The following is a 19,475-nucleotide window of genomic DNA, read 5'->3' on the forward strand; positions in this document are numbered from 1 at the left end:
AATGTCACTGTAGAGCAGGGGTTCTCAAACTCTTTTGACCATGGACCTCTTCTAGGTTAGACATTTTCCCAAGGACCCAATCATTATCATAACAATTGTATGCATAATATTAATACTACCAAATAATGCACTATGTAGTATTTTGCAACCATAGAATTAGGATGCATTTATTCTTTTAGAGTATTTCATTCTGTAAACTTTGAGAAAATGTTACCTCTGAGGCAGTGGTGTGCACAGAGGGGGGTCAGGAAGGGTGGTTAACCCCCTCATGGCCCAATTGTTGAAAAACAGGTGCATAAGTGCCCTCTTTGAAGCCAGAACATGTGTCCAAGTTCCCTCATGGTTGGCAAAACTCACTAAACTGCCTTTTGGGTGACAAAAACACAATATATGTTTTTTATCTTCTCTTTGCCCCTGCCCTTTAAAAAGTCTGTGCACGCCAACCCACAAGGGTGTTTTTTGTTTTGAGATTCTTTTTTAAAATCCTTGCGCACTAAGGAGTGATAAAAATGTCACAATCACATGAGAATTGATCCCATGAGACAAAACTAAATTGGGTGGGAGTATTGTAACCAAGGGACAACATCCGGTCCGGGAAGTGCTAAAAGTTGCTGTTCATTGAGAATCAGCTTGAGGCTGGCCGCAGAAAGACCAGAAGTCACATACACACCTAGCCATAAAAACTGACTTTTACAAAACACAATAAAGCTGTGCTCTTTAAAAAAATATATACTTTTTTGGATAAATATTAATATTTCGTAATAATGAAAAGTGGTAAAGCTGCAAAAAAGGAAGGTGTAACTTGAAAACTCCAGAGCACAGACTGATGAGTGAAGTAGCGAGGCTCCATAATCCACCCCCCTGGAGCTGCACTACACTCATAAAGAATAGTGTTACCACGGGTCCTGGAGGGTTTTCCTCACATGAAATAAAATGTTTCATGATCCAAACCTGATCTCAATAATTATGTTAGACAAGCCAAGACAGTCCAGCTGCAGACCTTCACTCTAAGCAGACACTTGGAGGCTCCACTCCTCCACCGTCAGGAGGAAGTGATGTCAGGAAATAAAGTAAAAATTTAGCTTGATGCTCACGTAAATGGGAAATTGCTTTTATATGCTAGCTTCAGAACAGCTTTGTTTTGGGTCATTGACCTGCTGGAGGACCCAGGACTGACACCAAGCTTTGTAACTCTGGGCAGCACATGTTGCTCCTGGTCGTCTTGGGATTTCATTGAATCCTGCACAGAAAAGTGACCTGGCTGTTCAGACCACAGTCACATTATGAAAATCTGATATGTATCCAATTCAGTTCCACATTTTAAAGTGGCTTAAATCTGAATCAAAAATATAATGTGGGCCTTATGTTCACATCTGCTGACAGAGAGCTGACGGGACTTGGCAAGAAGCGCCAGTTTTGTCTTTCTTCTATGGAGGTTAAATACAGTCTCATGGACCTTAGGGAAAATGAAAAGTCTGATACAAGATGTTATTTGTGTTTTGATTAGATTATTGTTGCTGTGAGCACAATCTGATCAGTGAAGGTCAGAATAACAAATGGAAAATGTCAGAAAATACAAACACTCCCTCCCTTCGTTGCACACACGCACAATCACATCTCATTCCATGAACTGAGTTTACCTGTGACAGCGATGACATGTAAAGAAAATTTCCATCTAATCACAAAGAAATAAAGGGATAAAGGTCATGGTACAGCCGAGTAATAAGAGATGAGCATTACTGAGCCCTCTTTGCTGTGAAACAAATTGCCTTTTCATTGTTGTTGGGAAATGAGCATTCCCGTACGTGCATACATTTCATACATTTTGCACCCTGAAAGAAGGTGAGCCATGCTTTCACACAATTCTGATGCAGTAAAATGAGATGTAAAACAGATATTTGGAGCCAATATCCATTTGCAGTAAAAGTGAAAATATTAGCAGTAGGGGTGGGCGATATAGACCAAAATTTATATCTTCTTCATATTGCGATAACAATATTATATTGCGGTTTTACAACATGTAACAAAGTGAAGTCTTTTCAAAACATGATTCTGACTGATCTCTATTATAAGTGTACACATCCTACCTAGGTTTTGAGGTTTGACCATAGACACTTACGTATGCTTACATATTACATTAACATCCTTGTGCATTAACTTCTGGCCATGCTTGCTTGCGTGGAGGTCCAGGACTCAGGACATTTTTAGTTAAGACTTATTATACTATCTTATTTATGTATTCTTGAATGTTTTGAACAACATACTTTCTTGTATTGCTGTGGTGACTGAATTTCGCTTCAGGTATTAATAAGGTATATTATTCAATTCAATTCAATTCAATTCTATGCTATTCTATTCTATTCTATTCTATTCTATTCTATTCTATTCTTTTAAAAAAGTGATATAAATGGAAATGGATTGTTTTAATTAGCTTGTTTGTTCTTTCAAGACTAAGCTCTAATTTCGTAGACCAGGTGCAAGCGCAGGCCCACCTGCCCTGTGCCGGCCTTCGCCGCGCGGACAGGGCGTGACTGGCGCACTTTGCAAGTTTCCTGCAGTGCCAAGAGAGGCGCACTGAAGGCCCTGAGAGGCTCAGGGGTGCCTCTCAGGGCACCCCTGAGAGGCAAATGGCAGAGAGGGAGGAGAAAAGCCGTGAGTGGGTTTAACACAGCTGAGCGCTGTTTTCAAATATCAAATGAGCGCCTCTCCTCGCCTTTAAATGCCCTGCGGCCAAGGCGCAGCGTCTGATTGGTCTGGGTGATGCCCAGCACCGCGGAAACAGTGTGCTGGAAAGACCCGGTAGCGGAGACAGTAAGAGCCACTGTGCCTGCAGCAGGAGAATGGACAGCGGGGCACATCGGAGGACATGAAGCGCGTCACCGTGTGGGCCAGCTCCCGGGACAGATGTGATCTGTTCCTTTGTCATTAATAGGAGTACAAAATGAAGAGTCAGTTACACAGCTGGCTTATCCATTCAGAATACTTTTGATCCACCTTCACTCCTGGTTTGTCATCGCCAAATAGCAGAACCTTTGGTGATATACTGTATACTCTCCTGGTGTCTCCATCCACCTTACAATAATGTACTCCATCTTTTTAGATCACGTTTAAAATAAAGAATAAAACAGAGAAATATGGGAAATCACGGGTAAATCCTGAGAGACATACATTTATTTTGTCTCTTTTTTCTTTGTCTTTTCTCTCTCTCTTTTCTTTGAATTAAATGAAATGAGAGAAGCCAGATATATACTCAGTATCAGATGTTAAGGCTGTTTATTGTTTAATTGTAAGATGTGCATCAAACTTCCAGCTGCCGTCAGGTTAACTTTCCATTATGACAAACGGCTTTAATCTGACATCAGATGTGACGGGACAGTTAATATAGATACAAATGTATATGCTGGTTCAGACGGTTATATTAAATAGTGATTGCTGTGATTGTTTATTGCATTAAAATGTCCCTGACACTCTGGAAACCTGCCTCTGAGGATTTGTTGACATGTGCGCACATGTGCGCCTGTCACCAAATTACAGCTGTGGAGGGTGCACTCCGCTTTGCACTGAGAATAGACCAGGTTGGAGCTGGCGAGCTTTCAGCGCACTTTCTGCACTGTTTTTGGCACAAAATTGTCACTGCGCCAACATAAATATGCCGACACCTCCCCCTGGTGCGCAGTCACACCCATCTCTGCGCAGACGGTCTACCAAATTGTCAAATTGACAGCGCACGGCGATGCGCCGCACGAAATTAGCACTGTGCAGGGTGCGCCAGGCTTGCGCCCCCTGCGCTGCGCCATGAAATTAGAGCCCAATGAAGTTCATTTCAAAGAGTCCTCTCAAAAATGAACAACGAATAGATGAACAGCACTGTGTCCAGGCCAACCCACCTGTAACTGATATAGCAATGTATTCATGATAGTTTGTCTCCATATTTCCAGCTCCAGGTTGCAAAGGATTTCCATCAAAGAGAAAATCAAAGGGTGTCATAAAAGCTAATGTGATGACATTGCTAGAAGAGAAGTTTGCTAATGCACAGCTAACAAAAATACAGATGTGCAAAGTATGACAGATGGTGCATCACATTATTTGTGTTTTCATTTGATCATGAATTCCTGCTTGGAACCAAACATCTATTTGTGACAGCTGCATCCATCCACAACAAAGCACATCCACTCTCACCTCTGACCTCCACCACAAAGATTTACATGTCAGATCTTTTTTTCCTGATAAATGTGTGTGCATGAGCAGGTACTCACCGTGTACTCTGATCATATTCCCAGCAGAGGCAGGGGGTATAATGGACAGGAGCGGGAGGTGTGTGATGGAGGTGGACACATCGAAGACAGGAAAGGGATCAAAGGTATGAGGGAGAAAAGAGGAGAAAAAAAGGTTCAAATGAAAAAAAGCTCAGTTACAGTAGTTTAGAGTAGTTAAGGCACTGGGAAAATAAAAGCTCAGCGGCATCATCCTTTGCTTTATTCTTTCTACACATGCTTTACATGCTGCTGAGCTGAAATAGAGTGAACATATCTGTGATGGTTGAAGAAATAAAAATTGCTGCTTTCTGGCAAATTCATCATTTTGTGTCAAGTTTGTTTTGGGACCTTCAAACCACAGAGATATCACTCCTTAGATGATAAAAAATAACAGTCACAGGTGGACTCAGCGCGCTACAATAACAGATGAAAAGCTGCCAGTTACTGCTGATACGCAACACATCATACCAAGGCTGACACTGAGATGCCTGCAGCAAATGATAAAGAGAAACAGTTTGTTCTAGAGGAGGGCTGGCGTGTACTTCAGTTGCTGCTGCGCTCATTGGGAGCCTCTCGAAACATAGAGTGCTCTCTTTGGAATGTAACAGTGATCCAGGGCTGTTATTGATCAAAACCTGTAAAAATGAAAACATGCTGCAAACTTTGGCTAACAAGAAAATCATGGTCATTTCGTATTTAAACAGAGTGTGAGGAGGATTTGTTCTAATTTGACTGCATTTCTACCTTTTGGCCCAGCCACAGTAGTGAAGACATGACTCTTAACAAGATCTGTGTTTGCTCTGGAAATGAATTGAGATGGTTGAATGGAGAAATTTTTTTTAACACTTACTTTTTCTTTGTTCTTTGTTCTTTTTTCTTTGTCTTTTTCTTTGCAGAGCTAACGTAACCTCACTGTTCATTTTATTGATAGACTCTCAAGTTTGAACAGACCACTGCAGAATAACTGCTGCATGTGGGTTGGAATCAACATTAGCACAAACAGATTAGCTCCTGTGTTAGTCTTAAGCTCGTGTTTAAGCCTTTAGCTCAGGGGTCTGCAATCTTTACTTTCATAGGAGCCATTTTTCCTCAGCTCACCTGGATTAAAGTCATTCAAGAGCCACACAATCGACTTTATCTTCACAATAAAGATGAAAAATTGTATAGAATTTGAAACGTAAAAAAAATCTAGTAAATAATTAGCTAAACGAGAAGATTTTGTGTTCATAAAATTGTAAATGTTATGTCTCAGTTTTTTATTTTCAATAAATTTGCAAATATAAAAAATTGAAAACTATGTAATATCATAAAGTTAATGAATAAATAATAGGATATTTCAGTAAGTTTGTGATTTTTTTTTTCAAAAAACAAAAATAAAAAAAAAAAATGGCTGAAAATGCAAACAAAAAAAAATCAAAATTGTTTTTAAATTTCATAAATTTGCAAAGAAATATTAAAAAAAACTGTCTTTTTACAAATTTTCTCCATCTTAAAATTATCTAAAAAAATTGGGGGAAAAAAATGCAGAAATTAAAAAAATAGAAATCTAAAAATTAGCAAAATCTTAAAAAGAATTTGGACATTTTATTTCTAAATTTGAAAAAAGTTTACAAAAATGAATTTCAAAACATTTGCAAAAAGTTGAAAAAAAAAGACAATTAATTATTTATGAAATAATGAATAAAAGTTATTTGTTTCATCTATATTTTTTCAAATCTACAGGGAGCCACAGCAAAGGAGCCAGAACACCGCATGAGGCTCCAGAGCCGCAGGTTGCAGACCCCTGCATTAGCTCATGCTCTATCACTCTCACGTTTAGCTTTTTTCTGCTCTTTTGTCCTTTTTCTGTCAAACAGTTTGGCAGCACAGCCACTTCCTACATGTAGGGCCCCAAAATCCATGGGGGGCCCTATTTTGCGCAAGGGGACGCATTCTCTACAAATGAGCAAAGGGTATACATCACAGCCACAGCATGGGTAGAGCAAGTCAGCCCAAGGCAGGAGAGAAAAAATAGAGGTGAGTAACACCTATGCATTGTCAGCTAGATGCAGGTGGAGAGATGGTCCCTTTAGTTCATCACTACAAAATTAATCACAGAAATCAATTTCAGCACAGAAAAACAGATCTCTCTTCTCTCCACTAAACTTCATCAGCCAGGGTGGTGTTGTCGTAGAGAATTGAATCAATCTGGTCCTGCTCGATCTAATCAGGAATCTAAGAAGTAACAGTCAGGAGTAACTTATAATGGTGCTGATTATCTCATTTAAGGTGTGGATTACAATCAGGCATATAACTAGAAGGGCGACCTTTTCAAGATCACTTTGAAGCTCCTTACAAGGACTTAAATGTGATGACATGGATGTACAGTTTGATCAAAGCCTTACCGGTGATAGTGAACGGGTAATAGTTCCAAGCCTTTTCTGTGACGTAGAAAATTTTAGGGACCACAGCTCGAGCCCAACTTGGCAGCTTGCTGAAACACAAAAACACAAGCAAAAGGATTTGGAAATTAAAGGACTGCAAGGATGAAAAGTCGACAGAGAAGTTGGCTCACTTCCTTTCTTCTCTTTTGCCCCATCACCTCAAAAAGTAATGACAAACATCCAGCTGTGTGGGGCCATAATGGAAGCCATATGAGCAGCCACAACAGCCCTTAGGGAAGTTAATAACAATCATTAAACTCTTGCACTCTGTGCTGGAGTTTCACCAGTTTGCAGTCTGATAGATACAGAGAGGGACAAAGAGGTTGAAAAGTTAATGGAACTAGCTGTTCCCTAGAAGAAATTGATTCTTAAAAGTTGCTCAAGTATAAGTTTGGGGCCTGTTTGGGCATCTAATCAAAATGCAAATGACTCAAGAGGAAGAAGAAGTTGTACAGAGACAAATCGTCTGGGTACAGAAAAGAGATGTGCCGGATTTTAGAGGTTAATGGGGCAACTTTTTCAGAGAAAGGATGCAACAGAACGAAAACTTACTCCATAATTATACACCGACACCGTACAGATGAAATTTGGTGATCGAAAATTCAGTCACTGAAAATGGCCCAGAAGTGCTTTCAGTTTTCCATTGAAAGACTTGTATCACTGAAACAGCACAGTAAAACAGTGGGCCAAAACATTATGTATTAACAGCATTAATATGTATTACCAAATAAACACACATATAAGTACTGACAATTAGTACTGTTGAGTAGTGATACTAATTGCCAGGTACGGGGCATCTGTATCATATTGATTTAAATGTGAAAGGTACACATCCCTACTTTTTCTATACCCCAAGAGTTGGCCAAGCCTGCCCCTACGTCTCCCTCTCATTCCTTTCCAAGTAAGAAATAAATATTGTATTAATTGTTAAGTGTCATGAAATGTATGTGCTTATTTCAATCAGGAGAGACTTAAACACCATAAAGAGTTATGAACCAATTTAATGAACAAATGCATGCAAAGATAGTTTGGCGGTTAGACCCCATCAATCATTGAGCAATTAATAAATGAAAGGGGGTGCAATGACATTGAGAATTATGATATCCCCCGATGGAGTCTAGACACTGGTGGTGGTGATAGTCCTAAGAGGCTTGATCTGTGATTCATTGAGAACTGCGGGCTGCGGACTTCGGACTCGGGCTGCGGACTGCTGGGCTGAGAACTGCTGGGCTGTGACTGCGAGGCTGCGAACTGCAATCTGCAGCTGCAAGGCGGACGACTGCTGGGCTGAAGAAAGAGGACTGAGCCATAAAGACTGGGGGTGTCTGGGGAGGAGGAGGGTCAAGACGCGAGCCTGAAAGACAGCTGACAAGCAGAAGAGATGGCATTTAAACTTTGACAGCTATGAAATGATTGGCTAACGATTGAAGCGGAAACGATGTGATTGGACAGAGAAAAAATTGACGCGCCTCCCAGTCAGCTGATAGACAAAGCGGGAAAGAATGAGTGAACAGAAGTGTGTGTGAGTGTGCCCCCAGTCTTCCTGACTGAACTTTCGCTAAGCTTCATTTCAATCAGGAGAGACTTAAACACCATAAAGAGTTATGAACCAATTTAATGAACAAATGCATGCAAAGATAGTTTGGCGGTTAGACCCCATCAATCATTGAGCAATTAATAAATGAAAGGGGGTGCAATGACATTGAGAATTATGATATCCCCCAAAAGAATAAAAGAATACTTACCTGAAGCCAGTCTGATGGTTCTAGATAATTGCAAGAAAAACATAGAAATAAAGTTACGATAATGCAAATAATTGGGGTAACCACCAGAAGAGACGGAAAGGAAAAAAGAGGAATAGAACTCAGCCTCTAATGTCAGCACTGACAGAGGCGAGAGGACTGATGACCTTGATTACAGCAATAACAGAGGTGAGAGGACCTTGAGAAAGAAATGACAGTGAGCAAGGTCCGACGACCTTGTTGTCAGCAATGACACTAAGCCTAGGTCCGACGACCATTGTCACTAATGACACTAAGCCTGGGTCCGACGACCTTTGATTGCAGCACTGACGCTAAGCCTAGGTCCACTATTGTCAGTGATGACACTAACCTAGGTCCGACGACCTTTGCCAACACTGACGCTAAACCTAGGTTAGATTACCAATGTTGTCAGTGATAACGCTAATCCTAGGTCCGACGACCTTTGCCAACACTGACGCTAAGACTAGGTATGACAACCACTATTGACAGTGATGACGCTAAAGCCTAGGTCCGACGACCATAAGTCAGTACTGACGCTAAGCCTAAGACCAAAGATTCTATTGTCAGCAAAGACACTAAGCCTAGGTCCGGCGACCATTTGTGATAGCATTGACAAGGAGCAGAGGTCCGACGACCATTTGTGATAGCATTGACAAGGAGCAGAGGTCCGACGACCATTTGTGATAGCATTGACAATGAGCAGAGGTCCGACGACCATTTGTGATAGCATTGACAATGAGCAGAGGTCCGACGACCATTTGTGATAGCATTGACAAAGAGCAGAGGTCCGACGACCTTGAGAAAACATGACGGTGAGCAGAGGTCCGACGACCTTCAGAAGAAATGACAGAGATACGAAGTGTCATAATTGCCTAATGTGAATCTGACCACCACCAGTTATATGCTTACCAGGGATGAGGTTTCAGAGCTCTTTGACTTTTGATGACAGTATCGATGTCTGGGCGTATGTAAGAAGCATAAGCCGTTGAAGACCAGCGCCCCAGACGTTGCAGAGAGGTAGCAGCAAAACCTTGATTTGCAGCCGTTGTAGCAGCACCTATCCCAAATGAATGCCCTGAATAAAGCTTAGGGGATAATTTACATTTTAAGAGCACCTTCTCCAGGTGAAAATTAAACCAAGATTTAGAGAGGGGAAGATATCCTGAAATGCAGAATAGAGGTGAAGAAGGATGAGATTTTGGTCTGACCTGCAGATATTTAACCATAGCTTTAAATGGGCAAAAAAGAGAATCTGTGCGAGCAATAATGACGTCGCAAGCGCCACCACATTTAGAATGCTTGAGGTGGAGCCTGTAATGATTTGGAAAAAACACCAAATCGGAAAATGTAATGTCCAGATTAGGATTGTGAATTTTGGAAGCTGAAGTGAATTCGCCGCTTCTGAGGAACGCATAGAAGGCTAACAAAAATATGGACTCTAACATTGTGTCGACATAAGGAGAGAAAACACCTTCTCTAAGAACTGAAAGCATTTTGTGTAAAATGGACAGAGTAATGGGTAATCTGCGGTCAGGAGCTGAGGGAGAAGCTTTAGAAATACCTTTCAGCAACAATTTGATGGCAGGATTGGAAAAAATGCTTGGGAAGGCAGGATCAGAACACCTAATGTTAAACTGGATGCCGGCAACCAAACCACGGATATATTGAGGTTTGAAATGGCGAACGTCCATGCAATAACAAATAAATGCACAAATAGTTTTTAATAGGACGGGTTTAAGTGGCACATTGATGGATAAGCAAAACATTGCAAATGTTTTCCAAGCAAAATCATACGATTTCAGGGTGGAAGCTGCCAAGCCCTTCCTCATGTAACTTTTGGCAGCCTCCATGTATCTAAACAAAGAGGTCTGCCCTAAAAGAGAGCTAACTCCTTGAGGGGAGGAACTGGCGTTGGAGCTGGATTGGCTTCTGGACAGATGCTGCGGAAGGTCTGGAATTTAAAACGGGAGAGTGCGTCAGCTAAAACGTTGAAATGACCAGGTATGTGACGAGCAGTGATAATGAAGTTGTTGGTAACAGCTGACCAAGTGATACTTCTCATGAAAGGCATGATGTCATTAGCGGAGGAGCGCCCTTTATTGATGATACACACTACAGCTTGATTGTCACAAAGCACCGCGATGCGCTTGCGCCGCCAGTGATGCCCCCACACGCGACATGCCACCGCGATTGGATAGATCTCATACAGCGCGGAAGAAGGATCAAGCCGAGGAAAATCCAGAGGCCAGTGGCTAGCGAACCACTGGCCTTGGAAAAACCCCCCAAAACCCACGGATGGAGCCGCATCCGTGAAAAGCCGAAGAGAATCTGAGGACTGCACGAGCTCGTTATAGAAAAAAGTGACCCCGTTCCATTGATCTAATAGGAGAGACCAGAAGCGCAGGTCAGAGCGACAGCCCTCATCTAATGAAACAGTGTCATGCAGGTTGGAGACTGAGGAAGCCTTATCTAAAAGACGAGAGATAAATGACCACCCCTGGGGAATGACGCGCATGGCAAAATTTAGGTGACCGAGGAGAGAGAGCAACTGTTGTTTAGAAATATTTTCTGCAGTACAAAACGAAGAAGCGCTGACAGTTCTGCTGCTAATCGTGATAAGTTTATTGGAGTAGACGGGTGATTAGTTATCAAGTCTTTGAACCTCGCCGGTTTTGCTGCCGCGCAGGGATCCAGAAGTTCCTGTTGCGCCGGGGGCAAACAGACCGGGGGTGAGCGTCCCTGCAACTGCTGCAAATGTGAAGAAACATACAATTCGGGTAAGAACACACATTTTCGTTAAAATTATTACAAATGGGAATGTTCATAAACCGATGCACTTGACGCCCTTGGGCGTCAGTTGAACGCACAGAGAAAGACGAAGGCTGCGGCAAAGGAGGGACGGCCGCAGGTGTGGAGGACTGGAACGGAACAGACGGGCACAGGGAAGCGGAGTGACCTACATTCCCGCAACTACCGCAAGACGAAGCCTGCGATCCTCCTACGAGCATAACCAGGAGCTCAGTGTCCAGAACCGACCAGTCCAGGCGAGTGTTAAATTGGGTAATGAAAAAAGCTGCTTTGCTGGAGAAAGATTTGTGATACTGATAAAAAAGTCTGCCATATTTCAGATTCAGGTCGCCTATCAGTGCCAGATAAGAGTCCAGCTCCGCCCTCCTCTCCGGAAAAACTGAACATATAACGTCCCGGTAAATACCAAAAGCTACCAGAAATTCTCCGATGGAAAGCTCTCTCATTAGCCGAGGATCCGCATTTTTTAAAACTGCAGTAACATTTTCTCCCGGAGCTAGCTTTGTGTTACACTCGGGGGACGGCAGAATGAGGCTCACCATATTAATGTCTTTGCCTTGCAGAATTTTTGATCTGAGGCGTGCTGAGATATTGGCGGCTTGAGGAACAAAAGGCCTACCTAGAGGTGGTGCTGGGGCAGCGGTGGCTAGTGAATGCTGAGCCGCGGTCAGCGTGCCTGAAGAGGGATCGGATGAGGGCGCGGGCTGAGGCAAGAAGGCCTGGGTGGCGGGTAATGGAGCTGGTGGAGCGGCATTCTCCAGAGACCGAATGCGTGCGTCTATGGATTCCATGGAGTTAGCCAAGGCCTGGATCGAGGATAGAAGGAGGTCGTCCGATGAAGATGGTCCGGGAGTCGCGGATGGGGATGTGAACACCCGAGCTTGGTCCGCTGGGATGACGGAACTTTTCTTCTTGGCCGGGACTTGAGGGTGGTTGCGTTTCGCAGCCCTTTTCCGTCCACGGCCTGAAGCGGCAGGAGGAGCCGGAACATCTGGACCCGGGCTCTGAACGAACTCCGCAGGGCTCTCGCGGACTGCTAGATCCACCAGCTGGCGGAGTTGAGAGACAGAAAGCTCTGGATCCGGCGTGATGCCGAGCTCTTGAAGATGAAACCTTAGAGCTGTCTCATCTGGAGGGGCTTCCCCACGACGCAGGAGACGAGCGCTTCTGCGCCGACAGCCCGATGAGGTAGACGCTGTTTCAAGCGTAAAATCCTCGCCGAGGCCCGGACCACCCGGGAGCTGGTCGATATCGGAGTCGGACATGGATTTGACTGCTAGCAACACAATTAAGGTAAGAAGGAAAAGATTTGCCATTCGAGACGCGAGCCTGAAAGACAGCTGACAAGCAGAAGAGATGGCATTTAAACTTTGACAGCTATGAAATGATTGGCTAACGATTGAAGCGGAAACGATGTGATTGGACAGAGAAAAAATTGACGCGCCTCCCAGTCAGCTGATAGACAAAGCGGGAAAGAATGAGTGAACAGAAGTGTGTGTGAGTGTGCCCCCAGTCTTCCTGACTGAACTTTCGCTAAGCTTCATTAAGGCTGCTTTTAGTTTGCAAATAGCTTATTTGTCCAACTAATTTCACTCAGCTGACCGTTTTAACATCCACTGATGACAATCTCAACTCAGTTTTAGTCACAGTGTAAATGACTATGGTTGAGGGCTCAGTCAGTTAGTTCAGTTAACATACCGAACTGAGAGGGAGAGAGGGGCTGCCACCTAGTTTGTTCACTCACTGAACAGGCTGAACTAAATATTCGGCCGTGTTTCAGCTTGTTGAATTCTAACTTGCAGGCAGAGCTGCAGAGAAGAGGTGAAAAAATCTTTTGAATGAATCATTTTATTGAACTGATTCTAATGATTCAGTAAATTCTAAAGAACTGTTTTTCTCACATAGCAGATGGAGAGTCAGGAAAAATAATGTCACAACCACCACAAGAACCAGAAAAGAAATCTCTGCCTTCTTAAAGCGCTCCCAGGGCCATCTCTGTGAAGGCAGCATTATTCTTTGAAGCATGATTATTCATTTATTAATGCACTGTTTTGAGTGAGGTAACACAGTCATAACCAGACATCCAATGATAGCAATAACTGGCATGGTATATATATTTTTTGGTATTTTGGTGTTTAGTCTTGGTTTCATTATTTTAGATTTTTTCGGTTTCGACCAAGACTTTTAATTTCTGTATATCCCTTGTAAACCATTTTTACATACTGAATATAGTTAGACAGCATGAAATCAGCTGTTATTGATGCCTATTATGTAGGGATGAGTACTTACCACATTTAAAATGATACAGTACAGATATCCGATACCTGGCAACTGGTATCGGTACCCAACAGTACCAATTTTTGGTACTTTTTTGTGTTTATGTGGTAAAAAAAAAAGAAATATATATATATATATATATATATATATATATATATATATATATATATATATATATATATATATATATTTATATTTATATGAAGAATAAAATCTTTTTTTTTTCAATTTAACATATTAATTCTTTAATATATAAATTTGCAATGCTGTGCTCATGTCCAGCATGGAAAATCACTTATTCTTCCACTTCCTCACAAGGATTTGTTTAGGTACCTGGACGTGTTTGATTTTACGTGGATCAGTACCCGGTACCAGGGGCGTAGCTACAATTAGGTAAACACGGGCACTTGCCTGGGGCCCCAAGATTCCCAGGGGCCCCCAAAGCATCTCTTAAAAACTGATTTATGAAGTTCTCTTCAATTGAAAGCATTTCTTTTTTTCTAAATCTGACTTCACATGCTTCAAAATACATTAAAAGACTCAATCTTTAATGATGGTTTTGGGTACTCCCCCTCCCTTCTTATTCAATGGGCTATTCCATGTTACAACACATCTGAAAATTTGATTCAGGAAGAAAGTGGTAAAAAACACTTTTTCCCCCATTTTTTCTTATTTTCAACCAAGTTGGAAATAAAAACAATGTTGCTCTGAGATTTGAGATAAACATATAAGACTTATAGGATTTTAAGGACTTTATCTAGCCCAGGAAACAGAATAATTTTCTCAAAATCAAACTTTTTGAGTTGGTGATAAACATTATTGTACAAAATCTCTTTTTTGGATATATAACTCACTGGACAGGGGGTCAAATAAAAATACATTAACTTTAAAATAATAGTACCAAAAAGTATGGTAACTGTAAATATTACCTCTTATATTTTTGTTCCCAGTTTTATGTTGTGCTTGATATTTACATATTTTTTCTTTACTAAATTATTTTTTTTCAATATTTACCTATTGTAATGTTTTTCACTTCATACTTTCTTGTCTGTTACTGTTACTTTGTAAATTCCCCACTGTGGGACAAATAAGCTGTCAATCGACCATAAAAGATTTCAAATCCAGGCCAAAGTGGACTAAATTATGTATTTACTTTTTCCAAAATCAAACTAAAGTACAGAACTTGAGGAAATGCATTTAGTTGTGTTAAGTTACCATGTACAAGATTAGCACTGTCTCATGCCTTGATTCTCTGAAAGAGACAGTGGATCCAAGGAAAGGCCAGTCTAGCTCTGAGGAAGATGAGTTACAAGGACATGGAGGGCCCCATTGACTGGGTTTGCCTTGGGCCCCCAAACCACTAAATACGCCCCTGCTCAGTACTTTAGACTGAATCCAGTTGGTACCTATAAAAGTACCTAATTCAGTACCCATCCCTACTTGTAAGGAGACACTTTCACTGCTGTACTTTGAGAAAAGTCATAATGTTTCTTTACACAAGTATCTGAACTTTCATCAAAATAGCAACATTAAATGAAACAGCCATAAAAAGATAAAGTGAGGTCATGTTTTCATTAAAGAGCAGATAACTTCAATCCAAAACAACATTCAATCCAAGTTTCTAACTGAATAGCTGCCATCATGAACACTAAATGGGCTGATAATCGGGCACACATTCCTCATTAAGCTGAAGCAAACTTCTCCGCCAGGATGATTCTCTTCTAAACCACCATTGATTATTTAACTCCCACTCCCAGTCTTATTCCGTATCCAGCAGCTGTAATTAAATGTGCAGATTAAACTGCAGAGCGTGGAACTCTGGGACACGAGACAGACAGCTCACTCTCGTCTCCCTCCAACGGGCTGTCAAACCACCAAGGGTAGTATCCAGACACAGCACACTTGCTGCATGTCCTCACACTCCCTTAACTGCACACACACACACACGCACACACACACACACACATGCACAGACTGCAGTTATAACACGGTAACAGGTGGTTAGTGGGCGGAGAGAGGCAGCCGTGCTGCGTCCAGCAGCGAAGGCTTAAATTATCCATCATTTACACAGATCCCGTCTCTGTCTGCCCCCTCACACACACTGACACACACTGACACACACACACTGACACTCATAGACAAAGGCATTAAACCCTCCTCTTCTCTGAGTTTGTGAATGACATTTAACATTTCCCAAAGGCTCTCTTCCTTGTCACTTCTGACCACAGATTCCCCTCTCCTCTGCCTCCGACATTATTATTCTCCGCGCGGCTGTTTGCTCTGTCTCTCGGTCTCTGTCTTATTGTCGACCTGTGGGAGTTTGTGGCCTTGTTGTTTGTGACAGTTTTTCATTCTACTACAATGGGCTTCATCTTTTCAGTTATCTTTCATACACCCAGAGGGGAAGACATTCAAATTAAAATCTGTCAAGAAATACTGGGAGCTAATGTTTGTAAGAGTCTATTGTTACAAGAGGAACAAGCAGGGAAAAGACACAATAATACATTAAGCTTACTCCAGTGCTGTATCTATTTGTTTATCAACAACTGCATTTTGATTACAGAAACACTGCGGAGTATAATGGTTTGTCAAGCTACGTGAGGGAGTTAACCACCAAAAAACACATTATTTTGACTTTATATCATCACTTTGATGAATGGTCAAGCTTTGTGTAAAAGCAATGAGTGGATAGAAGAGATCGGCAAGTGAGCAGACATTCAGTGGACAGACGTTTTTAGTGGAGAAATCCAGACACAATTGTCACTGGACTGTGAAATACCAGGAAAGAAGTGTGTTCCAATAAATCATAAAGGTGACTAAATGAGAAAACCTTTTTGGGGTGTTCTGAGGAAAAAAAAAAACTGGAGAAACCTTTTTTTTAAACGGTCAGAGCTGATCTAAAATTGTGCAGATTTTCAAACCACTACTTATTAATGTGCTATCAAAAAAGCCAAAGGAAGGATGTAAACTGTTTATTGCTCCAAATGGTGTGTTTTGGAAATAACAGCACAAGATCTGCATGAATAGGGATGGGTATCACAAACCGGTTCCTGTTAAGAATTGACAAGAAATGGTTCTATCGACAATATTAGCCTTTGTGCTTAGCAATTCCTTTATTTCTAATGCTGCACAACTGTATGTCAACTATTTGCTGCAGCTATCTTAGCTTAGCATAACAGTTCCCCAAAAAAACTCTGGTTCAGGATTTTGTGCTTGAAGTTTAACTGAAGAGCTGAACACACAAAGAAATGTACATTACTCTCTCGCAAGAGATTCCTCCATTAAACATGGTATATAGGCCTGTCACGATAACAAATTTTGCTAGACGATAATTTTCAAAAATATTATTGCCAATAAACGATATTATTGACAATATTATTTTGATTTTTTTTCCATTTTTTTCATTGCGGTAATTATGATAAATAGGATAATAAAGTGAGTACACCATATCAAAAGCAAGAAACTTTAATTTCTTAAGAGTATTCAACTGTAGTTAAAAGGTCAGGATCTTTTAAATAAAATAAAATAAACAAAAAATTTAATGAATTTAACAAACAAGAAAGAGAAAAAAATACAATGAAAATGAAATGGACTCTTTTTTAGAAAAAAATACACGTCAATGAAAATAATTAACACTAATGAAAAACAATAAAACATAGACCCTGTCTCTAAAGAAAAAACGAAACTCCAAAAAAAAAAAAAAAACCCAACAACAATAAAAACTATAGCCTAAATAAAAGGGAGTTTATACAGTTTCTGAATTGTTTGTAACATGTACTTTTTCCCAGTCAATCCGTACTGTCTGTCAAACATTTTTAACATTTCTGGCTTTCAACTGTATTGAAGGGCTGCATTTCTTTGGCAATGTAGCTGTCTTTGAGCGCCCACCATTTGGCGCTTTGATTTCTATTTACTTTGCAGACCAAAAGCCTCAGTAAGAGTGGATTGTCAAAGAACAAGGCTCCGCTGCACCTCCCCTTCTTCTTCTTCGTCGCCACTATTTTCAAACAAATGCGACATATCAGCTGGTTGGTGTTCATGAGCTCACACTTTGTTCATCTGATAAAAAACAAAATATTCCCACACTGGGACTGTGGCAGGCGGCTTAAGAACCGTATCTTTCGTGCCATCACTCATATTAGCGTGTTTCCTCCTTACCCCTAAGGCTCGCTTCAGCTCTCTCCGTGTGTACGTGCGAGCAGCCCCGTCTTCACCCCAAAGATCACGTTTTTTGACAGATGCTCACTCCACTATAAATCCACTAAATCTGCTATAGAACCTATGCACCCTGATGTTAGGAAAGATAGACGTAGTGAGCCATCTTCTCATTCAGCCTCTTTGGTGGAAAGAGAGGAGGAAAACAAACATGCATGCACGTGTCAGTTTATCGAGGCTGGCAAACTTACCGAGGACGTTTTTATTTATTGTTCGGTTAATTGATTTATTGATTATCGTGACAGACCTAATGGTATACATCTCCTAATGGACCAAAAACATATATGGGAAATTGCAATAATATGCAATCAGTTAGCACACATCGGAATAACTTAGGTTTTACAACAGAATTTCAACTTTCATCACGGAAACATATAACAGTTACTCTTTGTAAACAATACAAAAAAATGTCAGAAAACTAACAGGAAAGATAGAAGAAAAGGTACGTGTAGGCTCATGGATGGTGATGGCTTTAGCATAATGACAGCGCAAAGCATTGCACAACCACTTCGAGATAGGACATGGCCTACTTCAGTTGATAACGTGACAAAACAGTACATTGTTACGTGATGTACGATTTTGGCTCATTTCTATTTATTTGCATCTGAAAGGTATGCCATCTCTCCTGTTTTTACGCCATAGCTATCTCAGGAATTTATTTATTTCAGAATTTCCTGTTTTTAAGAAATATTATCTCGTAAAAACAGGATTTCCCATGACACTCCACTGCATGACCCGTTGCTGCATGTTTTTGCCATTAATCAGAGGTGCGGGGTCATTACAGGCAAGATAGGCTTTTTAATGTGTTTTAAGACCCTGTTTCTAAAGCCAACTATGCCCCCTCGTGGTCGGTGGCATGTAAGCCGGATGCGAATAGCTACATGAGTTAAATAATGGCATGATGCTGTAGTAGCGTGACACAGTGTACCCTGCTAATAAATCCAACGAATAAGAAAAATGCGACATAGTAAACAAAAAGCAATGATGGAAGACATCCAGCATTCCGTCCCCATTGTGATTACCATGTGGCTCTTTGTTACAAAGAACAATCAAACTTTGTTTCAGGGAAGTCTGTGTCCTGCTAGGATAAATGCAGCCACAGTCACAAAGGAGGTGACGATTCTTTCGACCAATCAACGGTCTGCTGTGTTGTAGCTCCACCTACCCTACAGGTGGCAAAGGGGTGCCAAAAGAGGGACAGCTGGACTTGGTAATTCCGACTTGGTTATATGCTGTCAAATGTGTGCTGTGCCGAGACGAACTGAACTGAACCGCTTGATGGGAATGGGGGCATTAGTTAACATTTGCATGTTTCATGTTTCTTCATCGAGATGGGGATTAAAGATTTTCAGGAATTCCTTTCCATTTCAGATTCCTGTTTTTACGAGATAGTACCCAGCAAAAACAGGAAAATCTGGAATTAATAAAATTCCTGTTTTTATGAGCTTGTTATGTTATCTAGTTATGAATTGGATCGATAAGCAGAATCAATAAGAGGACTGGTATCAATAAAATCTTTTCCTCACTCACCCCTTATCAATAGTTGGTAGGCGCCGCCCTGTTGGCTATGGCTGCCTTTTGCAGTAGCTCTCTCGTCTTTGTCTGTTTCTTGTAATTTTTTTCGTCTCTTTTTCGTCATTTTTGTATTTGGAGTGGATCATTACTTTGTTTGGCTCATTTGTTGGTCATGGACACCTAACTTTTTGTGGCTTCAGCGATATTTTACTACGTTT

The 19,475-nt window shown here is 41.2% G+C and overlaps 1 protein-coding gene across 1 annotated transcript in view; it reads right to left on the bottom strand.

Annotated features, from left to right (window-relative positions):
• pitpnc1a (phosphatidylinositol transfer protein cytoplasmic 1a) overlaps positions 1 to 19,475 on the bottom strand; it is a 107,207-nt gene that overhangs the window by 20,980 nt on the left and 66,752 nt on the right. The window contains exons 3-4 of the mRNA XM_074696986.1: positions 6,641 to 6,729; positions 4,257 to 4,264 (exon numbers count right to left, since the gene is read on the bottom strand). Of these exons, the coding sequence (XP_074553087.1) occupies positions 4,257 to 4,264; positions 6,641 to 6,729 (97 nt within the window). The remainder of the gene's footprint in view (positions 1 to 4,256; positions 4,265 to 6,640; positions 6,730 to 19,475) is intronic.

This window comes from Halichoeres trimaculatus, unplaced genomic scaffold, assembly GCF_033239565.1.
Source record: "Halichoeres trimaculatus isolate MK-OKI-2021-1 unplaced genomic scaffold, fHalTri1.1 fHalTri1_scaffold_20, whole genome shotgun sequence".
In the NCBI taxonomy this organism is placed as follows: Eukaryota; Metazoa; Chordata; class Actinopteri; order Labriformes; family Labridae; genus Halichoeres; species Halichoeres trimaculatus.